The sequence below is a fragment of the Chrysochloris asiatica genome, unplaced genomic scaffold (assembly GCF_000296735.1).
Source record: "Chrysochloris asiatica unplaced genomic scaffold, ChrAsi1.0 scaffold00167, whole genome shotgun sequence".
NCBI lineage: Eukaryota > Metazoa > Chordata > Mammalia > Afrosoricida > Chrysochloridae > Chrysochloris > Chrysochloris asiatica.
In genome coordinates this window covers 4,902,001-4,924,190 of record NW_006408685.1, presented here as the reverse complement: position 1 = coordinate 4,924,190, position 22,190 = coordinate 4,902,001, and the positions used below count along the sequence as shown (strand labels likewise).

Genomic DNA, 22,190 nt, shown 5'->3' with positions numbered 1-22,190 from the left:
TGTCTAAATATGTGTATATATAGTCTATGAAAATATATGAGTTTATGTCAGGCTGCTGGATAAAGTCCTTAAAACATTCTATCTTCAAGAGGAAGATTGAAATATTTTGTTTTCATTCTAAGTACTGGGTTTGCTTGAACAGTAACAATAATAAAATAAAATCTCATGACAAGTTTTGATGTAACTTGGGATAAATGCAAAAGTGGGTCTGTTGTAGTTGTTGTTGTTGTCAAGTGCCGTCAAATAGTTTCTGACTCATAGTGACCCTGAATAGAGTTTCTGAGGAGAGACTGGTGAGTTTAAACTGCCGACCCTGTGGTTCAAAGTGACTTTGTAGTCCAGTGCATTTACCCACAGCACCACACCAGTACTCTAGAAGTAGCTCTAGTTTCTATAACATTTGACAGGATCATGCTGCAAGTAGTAAAGATTAGATGTAGACATTTCACTTATCCGAAGATTTATTGTTTTGTTATTGTTAAGTGTCATTGAGTCAGTTCCAACCCATAGTGACCCTGTGTAGAGCTTCCGAGGAGTGACTGGTTGGTTTAAACCACTGACCTTGCAGTTCAAACTGACCTTGTGATCCAGCGCATTATTCTGCGGCACCACACCAGGACTCCTATCCAAAGAGAACTTTTTAAATTACAAAAAGGGTTCATTGGAAAGTACATGGTCTTATGGGTATCTGTGTGTGTTTAAAGTTATGTGTGTGTATCAGTGGATTTAAAACAAAAAAACAAGCTAGGTTTATTTATTAGAATAGTAATTCTGAAGTCTAACATTAAAACTTTTATCTCTTTTTAAATATTATTGCCCGTCTTTAAATAGATGTAGATTCCTAAATCAACACATTATTTCCAACTTAAGCTGACATTAAAAATAAATAAATAATGGTATCATGTAAAATGGTATAGTAAAAGTCTCTCTCAGTATTAAAATAAATGCAATATGCTTTTAAAAAATTACCCATGAAATGAAACTGTTTGGTATTAAAGTGGTCTAAAATTTAAACATCATATATAATGTGGCTCACCATACCTTAAGAATTTTCTATTATTTAATTCTGCAAAAAGATTTAAAAGAAAATATTCCTAGAGTATTTTTAGTTAGGATATTGATACTGAACTTACTAAATGGTCCAAATGCAAAGGATTTGCATTCACTTCCAATCTATTATAATTAGAATGAAAATCTATAAGAATATGGTATATTGCTCTAATAATACCAGAATTACTGTGGGGTCATTTTAGGGGGGATCAATCAGCTCTTTAATCATTAGTAAATGAACAACAAAAGCTTTAAGAAATTCCTTTAAAAATGAAGTAATTATTTCTATTGTAGAAAGTATACAAGAACAGAAAAATTATATATATTTTTATATCTCATCTTATCACCACGTAGATACTTGATCATTTTTTAAATAATGGGTACAATATTTAAGTTAGGGATCAGTTATTCTTTCTTGCCACTTTCATTAATCTATTTCATTCCATTTTGATTTATTTCTCCCCATCACTTATCTGTACTCTTCATTAGATGATTTTTATTAGCTATTGAATCCTTCAGGAGTTAGAAAACAAATTTTCATGAAAGACCTCAATGTTTATTCAAAAGGTTCTCTTCTCTGGTTTTCCCAAAAAATAGGTTTTTTACAAAATCCAAGAAATAATATTTGAAGACTTAAAGCAGAAGACATTTTTTCTTATTCTCAAAATACTTCTCTAAATATCATTGTAAAGAAACCTCTACAGTAACTGCATTTTGAAGATAGGGAATTTGTTTGAGGTACATCTGAGTTTTTTTCTATGTCTAGGCCTAGCCTCATAGTTTGTTTTTTGTTTTTTGTTTTTTACCCCAGCAGATGGTTAGATTCTTTCACTATGCTAAGTAACTAGGAAGTTAATTTATGATAATTATCTGTCTTTTTTGTGTCCTTTTAAAAATATAACCAACATATGTAAGACATTTAGGAGTCTTGGTAGCATAGTGGCTGCACATTGGGCTACTAACCACCAAGTCAGCAGGTTGAGTCCACCAGGAGAAAGATGAGGCTTTCTGCTCCTGTAAAGATTTACAGCTTTGGAAACCCTATACAGGGTTGCTATGAGTCAGAACCGACTCCATAGCAAACCATCACCACAAGACATTTATGAGTAATTATTTTCTTTATGATATTCATAAGGCTTTCAGTAAACAGAACATTGGAACTCTGAATGGTTTAAAATTAAGAAAGGTGTGCAACAGGGTTGTATTCTTTCAATTTATATGCTGAGCAAATAATCCGAGAAGCTGGGTTATATGAAGAAAAACGTGGCATCAAGATTGGAGGAAGACTCATTAACAACCTGTGATATGCAGATGATACAACCTTGCTTGCTGAAAGTGAAGAGGATTTAAAATACTTACTGATGACGATCCAAGATCACAGCCTTCGGTGTGGATTGCATCTCAAATTAAAGAATACAAAAATCCTCACCACTGGACCAATAAACAACATTCTTATCAACGGAGAAAAGATTGAAGTTGTCCAGGACTTCATTCTTCTTGGATCAACCATCAACACTCATGGAAGCAGCAGTCAAGATATCAAATGATGTCAAATCTGCTGTTCAACACCTTTGTAAAGTGTTGAAGAGCAAAGATGTCAGTTTGAGGACTAAAGTGCACCTGACCCAAACCATGATATTTTCAACAACCTCATATGCATGCAAAAGCTGGAAAGTGAATAAGGAAGACCATAGAAAACTTGATGTCTTTGAACTATGGTGTTGGAGGAGAATATTGAAAGTGCCACGGGCTGCCAAAAGAACAAACAGATCTTTGTTGGAAGAAGTGCAGCCAGAGTGCTCCTTGGAGGCCAGGATGGCCAAACTTCGTCTCTCATACTTCAGACATATTGTCAGGTGGGACCAGTTGCTGGAGAAGGATATCATGTTTGTTAAGGTGGAGGATCAGAGAAAAAGTAGAATCTTAGTAAGAATTATATTAGGGATTTGAAACTTGTTTTTAGGCACATTCACAACATATTCAATCATGCATAGTCCTAAAGAATGCTTTTCACACTAACAATAAGTTTCACCACTAGGAAAAACCAGCTAAAGTTTTTGCCAGTTCAAGTTTAAAATTACATTCAACATTCTGTGTAGTTTCGGTTAGAGACATCAAGACCTCTAGAAAATTAGCTAAAAATGCAATTTAAGGCTAAGGGAATAATAATAGATCATAAGCAGAAATCTAACTAGATGTTTTATGTAGAGAAGTTATAAGGAATTTGCTCCATTTCTTCTTAACTACAAAATTTTATGTTTCTTGTTTAGTCAATCATGAGAAACAACTGTGTTGTCAGTTACCATAGCAAATAATGTCTAGGAACATGCTGTGATTAATGAATCTATAGAAAATAATAGGTGAAGGTAGAAATAGGAGTTAAGATTTAGAATTATGTTTAAGGTTAACGTGACATAGAGCAATGAGGCTTGGTTACAGAAATCAGATATTGTCTAACTGCATAAAGGGGAACAAGAAAGATTTTGATATTCTTGATGTTCTATATTGAAATGATTAATATGTATGATTTAGACCACTACTTTGAAAAGAATGATTAATAGATTGATGGTATAGAGTAGTATAAAAGCTGTTTGAGAAAAATAAAAATAAAATGTAAAAGGAGTAAGAAGAAAAATAAAATGTGAAGGAAGTAAGAGGAGAAATAAAATGTGAGAGGAGAAGATTCACCATCTAACAAGACCCATTGATTCTGTGAGCTTCATTTCTTCATCGACATCATACCTCCCTCTAGAACCCCCAAATAAGAGTGTCAGGGCTGGCTCTCGACACCCAGTGAGATGGATTGGCAAAGTGGCAGCATCAATGGGCTCAAGCGTGGCAACAATCGTGAGGTTGGCCCAGGCCTGGGCAGTATTCTGTTGTGCATAGGCTCCCTATGAGTTGGTACCAATTCAATGGCACCTAACAACAACAATTTTATTTTTGAAAAGTTTCACTGGAAAAGCAAAGGTGCTTAAAATGAGTCTCAATATGTTGTTGTTGTTAAGTGCCATCGAGTTGGTTCCAACCCATAGTGACCCTGTATAGGGTTTCCCAGGAGCAGCTGGTGAGCTTGAACCACCAACCTTGCGGTTCAAACCAACTTTGCAGCTTTGCAGTACAGCGCATTAACCCACAGAACCACACCAGGATTCAGAGTCTCAATCTAATGGCATTTAAATGTGTATGTGTTTGTTTTTTTTATTTTTTTAATACATGAAAATTTATATTTTTAGGAAGTATCTTGTGGTAGGGTTAATTTGGGTATGTCATTCAAATCTCATTAATTTCAAGGGTAAAGAAGCAAAGGTTAACATCTTTGTATTTTTTTAATATAACAGCTTCTTTGAGATATAGTTCACACTCAAACAGTTTACACATTTAGGGTGCACAGTTCAATGATTTTTACTATAGTTACAGAGGTGTGCAACCATCACCAGCATTTTATTTTCTAATATTTTATGTAGTGATAAAAGATTATAACACAATATTTGCCAATTTAACATTTTTTACATGTAAATTTAAGTGACATGAGTTTTATTAACCATACTGTACAACCATTACCAAATTTTTCATTTCCATTAACCAATGCTCAGCATTACCTATACTGGTGTGGTGCTTTGGGTTAATGTGCTGGACTGCAAGATTAGTTTGAACTGCAAGGTTGGTGGTTCAGGCTCACCAGTCTCTCCTCGGAAACCCTATACAGGGTCGCTATGAGTCGGAATAGACCTGACAGTACTTGACAACAACTATACATCACCATAATTTTAGAACATTTCATTACCTCAGAAAGAAACCTTATGATATTAAGTAGTCAGCTCCCCCTCATTTATCCCAGCCTCACAGCCTAAGTAACCATCAACCTAATTTCTGCCTCTCTAAATTTGCCTATTCTACACATTTCATGTAAATTAAATCATACAGTATGTAGACTTTTGTGTCTGGCTTTTTTTACTTAGCATATTTTCACCATTCATGCATCAGCACTTCATTTCTTTTTATTACAGAATAAAATTCTATTTTATGGATATACCACATTTTGTTTATCCATTTATTGAATTATACATATTTTGGCTGTTTCTAATTTTTTGACTAGTATGTATAATGCTGTTATAAACATTAATTTACTGTATACAATTTTACATTTACTGTTTTCATTTCTCTTGGGTATATACCCAGGAGTGGAACACTTTTGTAATTTAAATGTTTCTAATGTTTGTTTTTTTTATCACTGTGCAAAACAGATTCATTGACACTGCCTGCCTCCAACCCTGTGGTACATAAGTATAATCTATATTGATAATATCATTTCCACCACATAATTTTGTTAGTAGCAACACAAAAAGGGTAAAGAAAAAAGCCTATTCTTAAAGAATGTTATATTACGCATTTTGTCAAAATGAAATTTGAATAATTCAAATTTTGCCAGTGGAATGTAAAATAATATTACAAAATAGTACACTTTGCAGTGTTATAAAAAATGCACCTTGCTCCTTTTTATTATATTTATGTCCAGTAAAATTATGTGGTGATATTATATTAGCATATTGATAATGAGTGTCATGTGGATTAAAACATGTGCAAGAGTATTGTGTAGTTTTCAAGAAGCAAAAATTTTAAGCTTAGATTTTAAGTATTTTTAATGTTGTCTACATTAATAACAGTCTTTGAGGATCTGTTCCTAAAATCAGTGATTGAATATTAATTCTTTGTTAACTGTTTTTTATTGCAAAGATATAGACTAAATTGTGATCGAGTTGATCGCTTTTCCTTTTAAGATAACTGACTGACTGACTGCATGCTAGCACCTTTAATAGCCTTTTCTTCTATAAACTTTAAATATGGAAGAATTTAATTTACTCAATACATTTCAGAATTGTTCATTCAGAAGAATCTAAAGAGAAAATAGTGGATATACTTTAAGACCTAAAGTATGGAATTTAAGGAAAGGTAGAAATGGAATAAGAGAGAATAACAACAGAAAATGGAATCAGAGAGAGCAGCAATGGTAATTTTAATACTTAAAGCTAAATTTATGGTGTAAAACTATTGGGAAGTGATGAAAACATGTATTTAGTTTTATGAGTTAATTTTATGAATTATAGTTTTAATTCAGCTTATCTCAGAACGAACTGGGATCACTTCAAATCATTTAAGTATAATAAAGCAGTATGCATTCAGTGAAAATACTTTTTATTTGATAAATTCATTAATTCATTTCGATTTACATTAACATTTTGGATATTTGTTGAAATTTTTATATATCCTTTGTCTTTATTTTTGAGAACAAGAAACTTAGCTGTTTCTTGTTTTTTCTTATTTCACATTATTCATCTTTTTTTCTATAACTTTACACTTTCAACATGTATTTTTTTACTTTTTATTGTGAATTGAGTGAAAGTTTACAGACAAGATCATCAGTGTTACATTCACCAAATCATACATTGTTTTTCATCTCAATTATTGCAATCCCCTCCATGCAACAAGAGTTATTCCACTTCCTCCTTCTGGTCCCTATTTGCATTCCACCTACCTTCCCATCGCATCTCAACTTTGTCCTTAGCTAGTAGTTTCAAACTGCTGACCTTGAAGTTCACAGCCTGATTTGTAACCACTACACTATCAGAGCTCTGAATGTTTAGCCACAGAAAATCACATAAGTAGCCTGCCTTTTCTTATTCGAAATATTTATTTAATCACTGAAAACATGATGAATTGCAGTAGACCACTGTCAGCACCAGAACACTGCATATTGAAACATGAGGAAGAGCACCAGAATATTGTCAGATATAATACGGGAAGATGAACCCCTCAGGTTGGAAGGCATTCAAAATACAATTGGGGAAGAAAGAGTTGCCTCCTCAAAGTAGAGTTGACCGTGATGACACGAATGGAATAAAGCCTTTGGGACCTTCATTTGCTGATGGGTCTTAACTCAAAATGAAGAGAAACAGCTGTAAACACCCATTAATAATCAGAATATGGAATATACCAAGTATGAATCTCAGAAAATTGGAAACTGTTAAAAATGAAATTGAATACATAAACATCAGTATCTTAGGCATTAATGAGCTGAAATGGGTTGGTATCAGCCATTTTGAATCTGACACTCACATGGTTTACTATGCTGGGAATGACAAATTGAAGAGGAATGGGGTTGTATTCATCATATCTGTCTTGAAGTTCAATGCTGTCTGTGATGGGATAATATTAAGGAAGATCAGTTAATATCACCATTATTCAAATTTACACACTAACCACTAAAGCCCTGGTGTGGCACTGTGGGTTAATGCACTGGACTGCAAGGTAGGTTGACCTGTAAGGTCGATGGTTCAAGCTCACAATCCAATCCTTGGAAACCCTATACAGAGTCACTATGAGTTAGAACCCAGTCATCGACACTTAACAACAACCACTAAAGCCAGTGATGATAAAATTTATGAATTTTACCAACTTTTTCATTCTGAAACTGATCAGACATGCAATCAAGATGTATTGATCTGGGAACACATGAGTAGGCATGTAAGCTTGCTGGTGATCAGTAGACCTACTGGTGAGTGGAAGAGGGGGAAAAGCAACAATGAAGAAATGGGCTGAATTCATCCACATTCCATAGACTTCTGTTGACCTGGAGATACGAGAGAGAGAGAGAGAGATTGAGAGAAAGAGAAGAGGAAGGGCTGGTTGATCCAAAGTTTGGTGAGAGCTGGGGACTCCTGAGGCCATGGGCAAGGACATAGCCGCGGAATGCTAGAGCTAAGAGTGAAGCATCCAGCTGAAATGAAATGAGGGGACATGCACGAGAACACCCAAATTTGCAGATAATACCCCTTGAAGTCCTGGTGTGGCACTGTGGGCTAATACGTCAGACTGCAAAGTCATTTGAACTGCAAGGTTGATGGTCTAAGCTCACCAGCTACTTCTTGGAAACCCTATACAGTGTTGCTATGGGATGGAATTGACTCAATGGCACTTAACCAACAAGAACCCTTTTGACCTCTCCTTGATGGCTTAATAATCAGGACTAGACTAGAGGAAGATTAAAAAAAACAATTTTTGATAAAGGAAAGGATTGTAAATTGCTACAATTTGATGAACTTGACATATACTTATGGATGTAATAGCTCAACATACCAACAGAGGATAGATAGGGACGGGTAACTTAGACATTGGCTATCTAAAATGAGGGGGTGATAAAGGCACAAAGTGACTAGCTTACAAGTTTTCAAGAGGGAGTTTAGTTTAAGAGTGTACAGGTAAAGATAGAGTCCCCACTGAATAGTTTTCATCTTGTCTAGACAGGTCTGGTGAAAAGAGATGGAGATAAGATTTCTTATGATTCAATAGTGAATAATTGTTACCATGAGCAATTGCGACTGTCACAACTGTAAAGGTAGAAGTTTTGTAACTAAAACAGGAGAGTGGTTAATCTTATAGTCCTCAGAGGACCCTAGGACCATCAAGGGAGAAGAGTACAAGCGGAATGTGCGACCCTATTCAGAGATGCAGCAACACCAGAGATGGAGGCAGAGATGAGGACTCTAGCTAGACTCATGGAAAGAGAAAGGCTGTGTGCTGGTGGCCAGGAGGCGGGCTTGCCAAATTTGCTCTTTTATTGTTTAAGTAATTATATGTTCTGGAGTGGTTTTGTGTATATTAAAAACAAAACAAAACAAGGAATAGAAGCAAATACAGTTGAATGATGATGCATGGAGAAGATTATAATCATTGCATTGAAATGCTGGTGTAACGCCAATGTAACCTCTCACTCAGTTCATAATAATCATAATATTTTTTTAAAAGATGTATTAATCATTACTGGTGTTTGAAATGCAAAATTTGGGAACTAAGAGGGGAAGGATCAGTAGTTGGAATATGGTCTTGTTGATAGAAATGATGCTGGAGAACCCATGATAGAATTTTGCAAGACAAATAATTTTCATAGCAATTCTCCTTTTTAAGAAACATAAAAGATGACTCTGCACCTAGATCTCACCTGATGGAATGCACAGAAATCAAATTCCATATCATCAACCAAAATAAGGCCAGGGGCAGACTGTGGAATTGACTATCAAATGTGCATATGCAAGTTCAGGCTAAAATTAAGAAAATTAAAACAAGTCCATAAGAGCCAAAATATGATCTTGAACATTTCCCACCTGGATTTAGAGATCATCTGACGGATAGATTAGATGCATTAGACAGACCAGAGACCAGAAGAGTTGTGGGATGCCATCAAGAACATTCTACAGGAAGAAAGCAAAAGTTCATTAAGAAGAAAGAAGGAAAAGATCAAAATTTGTCAGAGGAGACTCTAAAACTTACTCTCCAGTATAGAGATGCTAAAGCAAATGGAAGAAATGAGGATGTAAAAGATCTGAATAAAAATTTTCAAAAGGCAGCTCTAGAAGACAAAGTCAAATATAAATAAATGTGCAAATACCTGAAGTTAGAAAACCAAAAGGGAAGAACATGCTCAGCATTTCTCAAGGTGAGGGAAATGAAGAAAAAAATTAAGCCTTGCAATATTGAAGGATTCTAGGAGTCCTGGTATGGCGCTGTGGTTTAATGTGCTGGACTACAAAGTTGCTTTGAACCTCAAGTTCGACAGTTCAAGCTCACCAGCCACTCCTCAGAAACCCTATGCAGGGTGGCTATGTGACAGAACCAACTCGACGGCACTTAACAACAAAAACAACTTGGGCAAAATATTGAATGATGTAGAAAGCATCAAAAGAAGATGGAAGGAATACACAGAGTCACTGTAACAAAAAGAAATGGTCGATGCTCAACCATTTCAAGAGGTAGCATATGATCAAGAGCCAATGATACTGAAGGAAGAAATCCAAGGTGCATTGACAAGGCATTGGAAAAGAGCAAGGCACCAGGAATTGATGGAATACAAATGGAAATCTGTCAACAAACTGAGACAGCACTGGTGGCACTTACTCATCTATGCCAAGAAATTTGGAAGAAAGGTAACTGGCCAAATGATTGGAAGAGATCCATGTTTGTGTCTCTTCCAAAGTGAGATGACTCAATTGGATGTGGAAACCATCAGACAATATCATTAATATTGCATGCAAGTAAAATTTTGCTAAAAATTATGCAAAAATGACTGCAATCATACATTGGCAGAGAACTTCCAGAGGTTCAAGCCAGATTCAGAGAAGGACGTGGAACAAGGGATATCATTGCTGATGTCAGATGGATCTTGGCTGAAAGCAGAGAATGTCAGAAAGATGTTTACCTGTGCTTTACTGACTACGCAAAGGCTTTTGATTATGTGGATCATGACTATCTATGAACAACATTGTGGAGAATGAGTATTCTGCTCATGAGGAACCTGCACATAGACCAAGTGACAGTTGTTTGAATAGAACAAGGAAACACGGAATGGTTTAAAATTAGGAAAGATGTGCGCAGAGTTGTACACTTTTACCACACATATTCAGTCTTTATGCTGAGCAAATAATCCGAGAAGTTGGATTATATGTAGAAAAATGTGGCATCAGGACTGAAGAAGTCTCGTTAACTACCTGCAGTATGCAAATGATAAAACCTTGCTTTCTGAAAGTGATGAGGACTTAAAATATTTACTGATGAAGATCAAAGACCACAGCCTTTGTTATGGGTTGCATCTCAATGTAAAGAAAACAAAAATCTTCACCACAGGACCAATAAATAACATGCATATAAATGGAGAAAATATTAAAGTTGTCAGAAGACTTCCTTTTGCTTGGATCAACCATCAACACTCATGGACACAGCAGTCAAGAAACCAAATGGTGTATATTGCATTTGGCAAATATGCTGCACAAGACCTCTTTAGTATGTTCATGAGCAAAGGTGTCAGTTTGAGGACTAAAGTGCACCTGACTCAAGCCATGGCATTTTCAAAAACCTCATATGCATGTGAACTTTGGACCGTGATTAAGGAAGACAGTAGGAGAATTGATGCATTTGAATTTTGGTGTTACAGGAGAATAAGTAAATAACATGGACTGCCTAAAGAACAAACCAATCTGTGTTGGAAGAAGTACATCCAGAATGCTCCTTGCAAGTGAAATTGGCCAGATTTCATCTCTCCTACTTTGGACATATTATCAGGAGATAATATGTCCCTGGAGAAGGATATTGTGTGGTAAAGTGGACGGTCTGAGCAAAAGAGGAAGACCCCCCAACAAGGTAGATTGGCATAGTAGCTAGCAATGGGTTCAAACATAGGTTGGCACAGAACTGGACAGTTTTTCGTTTTGTCATGCATAGGGTCACTATGAGTGGGTACTGATTTGATGTCACCTAACAACAACAACAACAATGTCACTTTATAATGTTTCATTAGTTCTGTTTTGATTTATTCAGGAGTCTCAGGAATTTATATTGCATTTATGGCACTTTATTTTTAGGTAACTAACAACAACAGATGATATATATGAAGAGCAGCTTTTAGATTTACTACATTTCATATTTCAGTTTTTATAGAAATGCTCCTTGAAGCAAAACAAATTGATTGGTATATAATATTTGGAGAGAGTGCATTGTTTATGGTCAGAGGAAAAAATTGATCAATATTATGTATTCATTGCATAATTTATGCTTAGTATTCAGGTGATAATAATACTGTGCTTAAAGACTATATAGCAGAATGTCAAATTTTGTATGTATACTTAAAATGTAAGTACTGTTCTCAAGTGTGTACTATTGTATAAGGTTATGGCCTGCATTGCTAAATCTAGAAATATATAGAATGTTCAGTTTGAAGTTGTCTTCCATTGAATCAATTTAAATTAGAATGTTTGCTAAGATCTATTTTTATTATACTTTTTGAAGAACTTAAATAATGTAGACATTTTTTGTGTTTCCTCTCTTTTTAAATCTTTGTGTTCTATGTTAATTGGTTTTAGGAACAATTACTGTTTAATTTGGGAAATATTTATGTAAAATAGTTTTATGAGTATATAGTCTATGTTCTAATTATTCTGTTTTTAATCTTAGTGTTGTTTAAATTAAAATATTGAAAGTGATGGTAGATTATTTAATCTTTCCAAAAATCAGCTTAATTAAAGCTATATGGTTGGTGAATATTTCATATCTATAAATTGACATCTGTGACTAGCTTTCTTGTAATTATGATAATGTAGTATATATGATCTTATATACTGTTGTTTCTTGAAACTAACAATTCTAATGACTACATAATAGATCATCAAGTGAATAGAGTTTGTTTGTAGTTAACACATTTCACATAAGCCCGAACATTCGCTAAATGTCAGTGATGGCTTTGGAGTGACATAATTTTCCTCTTTATATTTCACAGTGGATGATGTTGGGGAGAAATTAGAACATATGGGAAACACACCATTAAAAATCAGCAGTGATGGTTCACAAGATGTTAAAGAAGATGAGTTTGGTTCAGAAGTAATAAAAGTGTATATATTTAAAGCTGAGGCTGAAGATGATGTTGAAATAGGTACAAACACTAATTTAATTCTACAATAGTTAAATGTTAGAACCTTTTCTTATTATATTTAGGGTGTATTGTGAAATTCAATGTACAAAATGTTTTTATAGGTTTCTTTGGGACTAGTATATAAAATGTATTTGAATACAAAATAGGAATGTACAATAAATCATTCATTAATTATTTTAAGCATAAGCAGTATATTTCAGCTAACCATATCAAAATGAGAGGGTTTGGTTTAGAATACGACATACTTTTATAGTGAATGCTTAAGATTCTAGAGACAAACTGCTAGGTTTAATCCTGGTTCTGCCTTTAGTTGAATGAATTTTGGTGAGTTATTCAATTTTCCTATACCTCTGTGTCCTAACCCATAAAAGAGCTGTAAATGATAGATACTGCACAAAGACAAACCCATTGCCATCAAATTAATTTTGACTCATGGTGATCCACATTAATACAGTTTTCAATGACTGTAATCTTATATAGAAGTCTTGGTGTGGCACTACAGGATAAGCATCGGACTGCTAGCCTCAAGGTTAGAAGTTCAAACCCACCAGCCACTCCACAGAAAACCTATACAGGGTTGTTGTGAGTCGGAACTGACTTAACGGCACTTAACAACAAAATCTTACATAAACAGAATACCAGACTTTTCTTCTGCAGTGTTGTTAGTGCCACCCAAGTACCTTAAAAATGTGGTTGTGGTGTGCCACTGAGTCTGTTCCAACTCCTAGCAGCCCTGTATAGGATTTTTCGAGGCTATAAATCTTAGAAAGCCTCATTTTTCTCCTTCAGAATTTGCAGATTCTAACTGCTGACCTTGTGGTTAGCAGCTCACCTTGTAGTCCTCTACGTTACCTGGGCTCCTTAAAGATTTATATTGTTATTGTTCAGTGCTGTGAAATCATTTGTTAAGAGCTGTATAGGGTTTCTGAGGAACAGCTGGTGGATTTGAACTGACGATCTTGTGGTTCAAAGTCCAGTGCTGTTTCTACAGCACCCACACCAGGAGTCCAAAGATTTATATAGTGCTTGGCATATAAGTGTGATATGTGTTAGCAGTGGTTATTATTTCTTAGTAATGACTGAAAGTTTAAAGTGTGATTTATATGACGCTTTGAAATTTATATTGGAATATTTTCTTATCGTGAAAATATTTCTCATGTACACTCATTATTTTGAAGAATTGCTTAATGAAACTTCTCTATATTGATATGTATTTTAATTTTTAAGGTGGAACAGAAATTGTCACAGAGAGTGAGTACACCAGTGGACATACTGTAGCAGGAGTGCTTGACCAGAGTCGAATGCAGCGGGAGAAGATGGTTTACATGGCAGTTAAAGATTCTTCTCAAGAAGAAGATGATATCAGTAAGACAATTAAAAGGCACTGTAATGACTTATCAGCAACCATTATGCATATGAATTCTTTTTAAAAAATACAGATTTCAGAGGTCTGGAGTCCTGGTGTGACGCTGCAAGTTAATGCACTGGACTGCAAGGTCGCTTTGAACCACAAGGTCAGCGGTTCAAGCTCACCAGCTGCTCCTCGGAAACCCTATACAAGGTGGCTATGAGTCGGAACCGACTCTATGGCACTTTAACAACAACAAGAAGCACTATTTAGAAACATTTCAAAAAGTAAACTTGACACTGTGCTGTAAATTATTTAAAGGGGAAGTGTTCTTTTGACCACATATGAATACGTGTATTGTTGAAATCAGCGAACTTGAAACATTTTTCCTGGTGTAGTGCTGTAGGACAAGCACTGGACTTTGAACCACAAGGTCGGCAGTTAAAATCCACCAACTGCTCCTCAGAAGCATTATACAGGGTCGCTATGAGTCGGAACAGACTCTATAGCACTTAACAACAACAGCATACAATGAATACAGAGATGACAAATACAGTTCCTAATTTCAGAGCAACTCAAATACATAATTATTGAATACCTTCTTTATAATAAGCATTATTGAATATGTTTCATAAAAATTTCCATATTTAATTCTCACAACTCATCTGCAAAATTCATGATATTACTATTTTATGGAAGGGAAAAGGTTCAGTGAAGCTAAGTGATTTGTAAAGATAATTCTGACATTAAGTGTGGAAGACAGATTTGAATTCATATCTATCTAACTTCACAGCCGGTGTTCATTCTGTGTGACAGTGAGCACTTTTAGTTGTTTAACTAGTTATTTTCCTTCTGTCACTGAGGGTTTAGTTGAGTAAGTATTCTGTCAAGCTATGTTACATGGATCTTTACTTGCTATACTGTTGATGGACTCCACTTTCTTGGGCTGAGGACCACAGGTTCAATAAAACTCCCCAGATTTCCTTTCCTTTCAAAGCTCCTTTCCTGCCATGCTATACTTGTCTTATAAAGACATTTCGTTCTTTTCTACCTACCTTAGTATATAAGAACACAGGCCTTCTCTAAGGCTAGTTTGGTCTTATTGCCTTTGTTGAGACAGCACTACTTGGTTTAGTCCTAGAAGGGTAAGTGCCTCCACTTCCCTGCATTACCTTGCTATTGCAGGGCTTTACCTATGCTGTACTCTGATCTCTACTCCTCAAGTTTCCTTTCCAAGTAGCTATGGGAAGCTGAATTCCAACTCCATTTCGGACAAGTTGATGGAAATAATTTATATTTTGTCTCTAAATTCTTTGTTTTCTCATTGGTCAGGAAAAGGACATAGTGTAGGAAGTGAAGACCAGTGTAGGTTTCTGGTTGATGGAAAGAAAGGAAGATTAGGAAAAGAAGGATATTCACCTCTATTTCTATTTTGTATTGAATAGATGACCCCAGTGTATGAATCAAAAGCATACATTCAAGTAAATTTTTTAAATTTAATAGTTTATATCTAGACAGACAGAGTCCTGGTGTGGCGCTGTAGTATAAGCACTTGACTGCAAGGTCAGTTTGGACTGCCAGGTCAGTGGTTCAAATTCACCAGTTGCTCCTTGGAAACCCTATACAGGATTGCTATGAGTTGGAACTGACTTGGTAGCACTTAACAACAACAGTCTAGACAGGTTATCTTATGTAAATTTATTCAGTGTTGTTGTTGTTGTTAAGTGCCATCGAGTCAGTTGTGATCCATAGCGACCCTGAACAGGGTTTCCGAGGCTGTAAATCTTTACAGGAGCAGAAAGCCTCATTTTTCTCCCACGGAGCAGCTGGTAGTTTCGAACTGATGACCTTGCTGTGTGTATCTTAGGTTAAAAATTTCCCCTAGTATAGTTTTGTTTTATTTTTTAAATAAACCTCTCTTAAATTCTTTCTTCTTTACCCTCAGTAAGTTTCCTTGTAAAATCCTTCCTCTTAAAGGGTTTCCACATATTCTTGAATAACAGTAATTAAGATAACTAACTATACATATACACATATATATGATATTAAAATTGAAAATTTCTTCAACTACTAGTGTTTTACTTTTAAACATTATATTTCACTATAATATGTAGAATAGCATGAGCCACTTTCTAGTCTTGTTTTTATGGGAAATTCTTTCTGAGAATCAAAGAACTATTTGACAAGCTTATAGAATACCAATTCTGTAAATTAGTAATACCTGATGGACTATAAAATCAGTTAGTATATTTCAAGCACACAAGTTCTGTATAATTAAAATGTCACTTACATAGGGCTAGGAGAAGAATAAGAACTATCTTAGATAATTATCTTCTAGTGGCACTTGCCTCAGAAAGTGTCCAATATACATATTTTTTAATTAACCAAATTGAAATCTTGACAGTTGAAAGATTTAAGTTGTTTGGAATTTTTACCCATTTATTAAACATCTGGTGTTATAAACCAACAATTATTTCTAAAATTTAGATTGTGCTGAAATAGGACATGAAGTTTGCATGGATATCATTATAGGGGAAGAAGAAGGAACTCTTCCTGAGACACAGCTAGAGGATGCTGATGTTAATAAAACATTGTCCCTGTTGTCTGGGCTGCGATGTATGGTAGGACACTGGTATTTTTTCACCCGCTAAGTACATTTGTATTTGGTGGCTAATGCCATCATGAGTTGGCTAATATAAGAAAATGTCTTAATGTGGACTAAATCATCTCTAGTTACTTTACATGATTTTCCTATCCCATAATCAAAACCCACTGCTATCAAGTCAACTCCTACTCATAGTAACACTGTATAGGGTTTCCTGTAAATTTATAGGTCTTTAAGGGAGCAGAAAGCCTTATCTTTCTCCTGTGGGGTGACTGGTAGATTTGAACTGATGACATTGCAGTTAGCAGTCCAGTACTTATCCTAAAGCACCATGAGGGCGCCTTTTTTTTCCTACCACATAGCTGGTATCATTTAAAAGAAACCTTGCTTAATGCATTGCATTTTTCTGTAGGGTCTATTTTAAATCCTACCTTAATAAGTGAGTGCCATAAATAGTTTTGTTTTTTGTCCTAAAATAGGGATATACTTTAAAAATTGATTCTTCCCTTTTGGAAAAGCTTATTTCATGTATTTAAGCCAGAAATAATAATATTTTGGGATTTTGAAAAGGAATGGAAATCCAGGTGTATCCTTTTAGAAAGTGCAGAATGGAAGGTAAATTTATCATGTTACATATTTTCCTTTCTGTTGATTTTATCTCATTCCTAGTTAATTAATACTGTAATCCAGTCATACCCTTTAGTTTGAAAAAATTTCATGTTCAAGTACATTAATTTTTCTTAGCTTCATTCTCTCAAAGATTCATTAATTCACCAGTAACTTATTGAGCATCTTCAAAGTTGGGGATACTCTGCAGAAATACCTTTCTAGTATTCATTTAAAGTAAGACTTATTGTTTGTAGCATTTCCAAGGATTCTGACAGCAGTCCTTATTTTCATTGTATGAAATAATCTAATCTGTGAGAGTAGAAGAACTCAACAAAACAGTTTTAATTGAAGGAATAGTGATAAAAGTGAGATTTTCTAAGTTAAGAAGTGATCCACTAACAATCATCATAGCACATCAGTTTTTGAATTAGGCTTTTGTATGTGTGTGTGTTGTTTTTTTTTTTTAAGGAGATGAAAGAAGAGTTTCCAGGAAGTATGAAGATTGTCAAGCATCAGGTGAGAGAATATTATGCATGAAATATAAGTTAATTGTCTGGTTTTATACTGCTTTGTTAATGAAGAATAACTAGTTGTAAAACTCTAAAGTACATCTTTTAAAGCTAGGATTTTATTAATAACTATTCTGCATGAACTGATTCCTCTAAATTTGTGGTAAATTGTCTGCCACACCTATTTTAAACCCACCCCAAATTAATGTAGAGTCCTGGTGTGGAATTATAGGATAAGCACTGGATTATTAGCCACAAGGTCAGCAGTTGAAATCCACTAGTCACTCTTTGGAAATCCTATATGAGGTCGCTATGAGTCGGAACTGACTCGACGGCACTTAACAACAACAACAAATTATTGTCAATACTTATTTGATACTTTTCACATTAAGTAAATTACTCTAAAGCATACAAGGGAGCTTCAAAATATTGGTGGAAAAATTGAAGTAAAAGATAGTGAATTTTTTCCATTAACTTTTTGAAACCTCCTCATATATATATTATCCATAGTTACCATAACGGTTCGTTCAATGTGACACATATATATTTTTCAAAATCTTTTTAATTTCATCCGTTTTCATTTGCAAGAAGTTGATCTCACACCAAGATTATATTCATCTTATATTAATTCACCTTGTTAGTTTATCCCATCAGGGTGAATAAACTGGGATATGTTAAAGTTAAATTAAGGTAATATATTCTTCATAGTGTTTACACAGATGTGTGTGTATGTATGTGTGTGAATGAGAGATTGCATATGAATATAGGTATACTTTGTAAAATTTACTACCACAAAGGACAACTTGGTGCTATGCCATCTCCAGTAATTCATATAACCAAAACCAAAAAAAGGAAAAAAATATATATATAATTTAATGATGTATCAATTTTTTCAGGAAATAGTTTGGACTCAGCACTAGAAAACAGAAGTAGTACAGCAGCACAGTACCTTCAAATTTGTGATAGCATTAATACAAATAAAGTACTTAAGCAGAAAGCCAAGAAGAGAAGAAGGGGAGAAACCAGGCAGTGGCAAACAGGTAACATACTGTGCTTTATGAACATTATAATGATTTGAAATGTGTAATTATTTTTTGAGTGTGAATCAGTTGCAGTATAGTACTACTCCAATGCTCTGATTGTGTATGATTCTGATAAATGATTTTTTAAAAGTATGTGACTGGTATTTAGTAAAAACATTTTGTTTTTTACTCAAAAGATGTTTTTAAAGAGAATTCTCAGGTTGGTTCAAAAATAAAGAATGCCTATTTCTGATTTTCAAAGTGCATGTGATGTAACATTTTGGTGGGTGAGCCCCATAGTAGAGTTCTGTTCATTAATTTTTAGTGAGTTAGTTTATCTTAAATTGCTTTTAAAGTGCACTTTATCTTACAGGATTTTATAGTTTGCACACAGTAAGTGTCAGCTAATTTTAGTACCTTTGTTATAAAACCTTTTAAAATAGTCTTTGACCAAATGTTATAACTTCCTTTTTTTATCTAGCTGTTATAATAGGTCCTGATGGACAGCCCTTGACAGTATACCCTTGCCACATTTGCACAAAAAAGTTTAAATCCAGGGGATTCTTGAAAAGACACATGAAAAATCATCCTGATCATTTGATGAGAAAAAAATATCAGTGTACAGATTGTGACTTTACAACTAACAAGAAAGTAAGTTTCCACAACCACTTAGAAAGCCATAAGCTTATAAATAAAGTTGACAAAACACATGAATTTACAGAATACACACGAAGATACAGAGAGGCTAGTCCATTGAGTTCAAATAAACTTATATTAAGAGACAAGGAGCCGAAGATGCACAAGTGCAAATTCTGTGACTATGAAACTGCAGAACAAGGACTATTGAACAGACATTTGCTGGCTGTTCACAGTAAAAACTTTCCTCATGTTTGTGTTGAGTGTGGGAAGGGCTTTAGACATCCTTCTGAACTTAAGAAGCATATGCGAACCCATACTGGTGAGAAGCCATATCAGTGTCAGTATTGTGTCTTCAGGTGTGCAGATCAATCAAATCTGAAAACTCACATTAAGTCTAAACATGGTAACAATTTGCCATACAAATGTGAGCACTGTCCCCAAGCATTTGGTGATGAGAGGGAGCTTCAACGTCATCTGGATTTGTTTCAAGGACACAAGACACACCAGTGTCCTCATTGTGACCATAAGAGCACCAACTCAAGTGACCTTAAGCGGCACATAATATCTGTCCATACTAAGGATTTTCCTCACAAATGTGAAGTCTGTGATAAAGGTTTCCATCGTCCTTCTGAGCTCAAAAAGCATAGTGATATCCATAAAGGTAGGAAGATTCATCAGTGTAGGCACTGTGACTTTAAAACATCAGATCCATTTATTCTGAGTGGACATATACTTTCAGTTCATACTAAGGATCAATCATTGAAGTGTAAAAGGTGCAAGAGAGGGTTCCGACAGCAAAATGAGCTTAAGAAGCATATGAAGACCCATACTGGAAGGAAGATATACCAATGTGAGTATTGTGAATACAGCACTACAGATGCATCTGGCTTTAAACGACATGTGATATCAATACACACAAAAGACTATCCTCACAGGTGTGAATTCTGCAAGAAGGGATTCCGAAGACCATCAGAAAAAAATCAACATATTATGAGGCACCACAAGGAGGCTCTTATATAGTAAGAGCAATGTGAAGAAAAAACCTATTTAGAAGCTATGTTAATTGGGAGGAAAATCTCATGAACTGTTCTCATCATCTGGTTTCAAAGCTTGATATTAAATCATAACTTTACATTCTTTGTATTAGAAGTCTCAAAATATTTGAATTGACAGGGAATATCATAGCCCTTTTAAAATTACTTAAATAATTTAAGAAGCACCATAGAATGGTTGCAAAAAACGTTAAGTGTTTATTTACTAGTATTATATGCATAGTTAAACTACAGAGGGGAAAAGCAAAGACATCTACTTTATTTGGCTGATCATAACTAGAGACAAATGTTTCTGAAAAGAGAATACATCTTGAGTTTAACAATGTTTTACTGTGACAAAGCAAGCCTCAATTTTATGCAATTTTTAAAATAGGGTGGGGAAATAAAATGCAGTCGTCCATCAGTCACTTAATCATTGAGCCTTTTATATTTTGCCTGGAAGTTGAATTTCAGAATTGGTGAAAGTTTTATGTAATAATTTTTTTTTTAATTTCACTGGTAAAGTTTAGATGAATTCAGTACTACTTAAAAAAGAACTTCAGAGCTGCTAATATCTTATCACAGGTTAGGATGTTTAAAATATAGCTTTCTGTGATGAAGTCTAAAGAATATATATGTATATATATACATATATATATATACCCCTTTTATCTGATGTTCAAGTTGATGTTCCTTATGTCATATATGACAAGAGTATATTTGAGTCAAATGTGGCTTTCTAAAATATTTGCAGCAGTAGTGTTGCAAACAAAGTCAGCACTATATTTCCTAACTATATAAAGATTAAATTGAGAGAACACAGTTTTCTTAAATATTCTAATATCTAAAGTTTTTTTAGAACAGTCTTAGCAAGTATGATTGTTCTAATCTTCTTTAATGTCTAAAGGTGCGATTTTATTCCATTATTGAAATTTTTGATTTTTGAAATCTATATACCATATTATTAACATGCATTTTCATTATAAGGCAGTATTTATGCAGTATTTAATAGACACTATGCTGCCAAGAGAGTTTGGAAATGATTAATTCAGTTTACAGTGTATAAATTTAAAATATGCATCCCTTTTACAATGCTTTGTGTTAGCATGCTGCAAATCAAAATGGCGCTTATTATACCAAGCTGGCTTAGGGCAATTAATGAAAATCCTGTTCATAAATGTAATGCATATGATGTGTACTTTTAAAGTTTTAGTTGCTTCATGTTTACACTCAGCTATTCAACATAATTAATATGTAACTTTACTTCATGCTATATTGTGGTTTGTGTTTCAAATAATGTTCATCTTTCTGTTTTTGCACCAGATAAGAATCAGTTCCTTGAGAATAAATTTTTTTATCTTTCTTAACTTCAGAAGATTAAATTTGGAAAATCTATGAAAATTGTGTGTTATGTGGCTGTAAATGATGTACACGCTGTAAAATAAGATTGTCACTGTTATGTGGGATTATTATTTTAAATGTTTCTCATTGAAATGAGCATACAATAAAATGCATTTGTTGCACTTCAAAGTTTTGAGTTTATTTAAACCTGTGTTGTAATTATTCATTGTTTATTAAAAGACTTTTCACTTAAAGTTGCTCTTATGTAATTTGATCCCTTTTTTAACGTATTCTTAAATTTTGTGCATTGACAACAACATGAAGTAAGACTGTAAACAATTATAATGACTATGACATGATTATCTCACAAGAATGTTTGACCTAAGGTGCACATTTTTAAACCTTGGGTTTTGTATTACAGAGAAAACTTAAAATTCTTAACTTGCCGAAATAATACAATCGTAAAACATTAATACATCAAAATGATCTTCTTGATATGCATTCAAAGAGAAAAATATTGAATCAAATATGAGGGAATGATATCTGAAAACTCACGGGGA

At 34.3% G+C, this 22,190-nt stretch overlaps 1 protein-coding gene across 1 annotated transcript in view; it reads left to right on the top strand.

Annotated features, from left to right (window-relative positions):
- Nucleotides 1-21,815, top strand: part of ZNF711 (zinc finger protein 711) — a 65,225-nt gene extending 43,410 nt beyond the window's left edge. Inside the window, exons 5-9 of the mRNA XM_006871310.1 lie at nt 12,374-12,526; nt 13,754-13,891; nt 17,557-17,604; nt 18,494-18,637; nt 19,101-21,815. Coding sequence (XP_006871372.1) covers nt 12,374-12,526; nt 13,754-13,891; nt 17,557-17,604; nt 18,494-18,637; nt 19,101-20,278 — 1,661 coding nt within the window. The 3' untranslated portion in view covers nt 20,279-21,815. The remainder of the gene's footprint in view (nt 1-12,373; nt 12,527-13,753; nt 13,892-17,556; nt 17,605-18,493; nt 18,638-19,100) is intronic.
- The last annotated feature ends 375 nt before the right edge of the window (nt 21,816-22,190 follow it).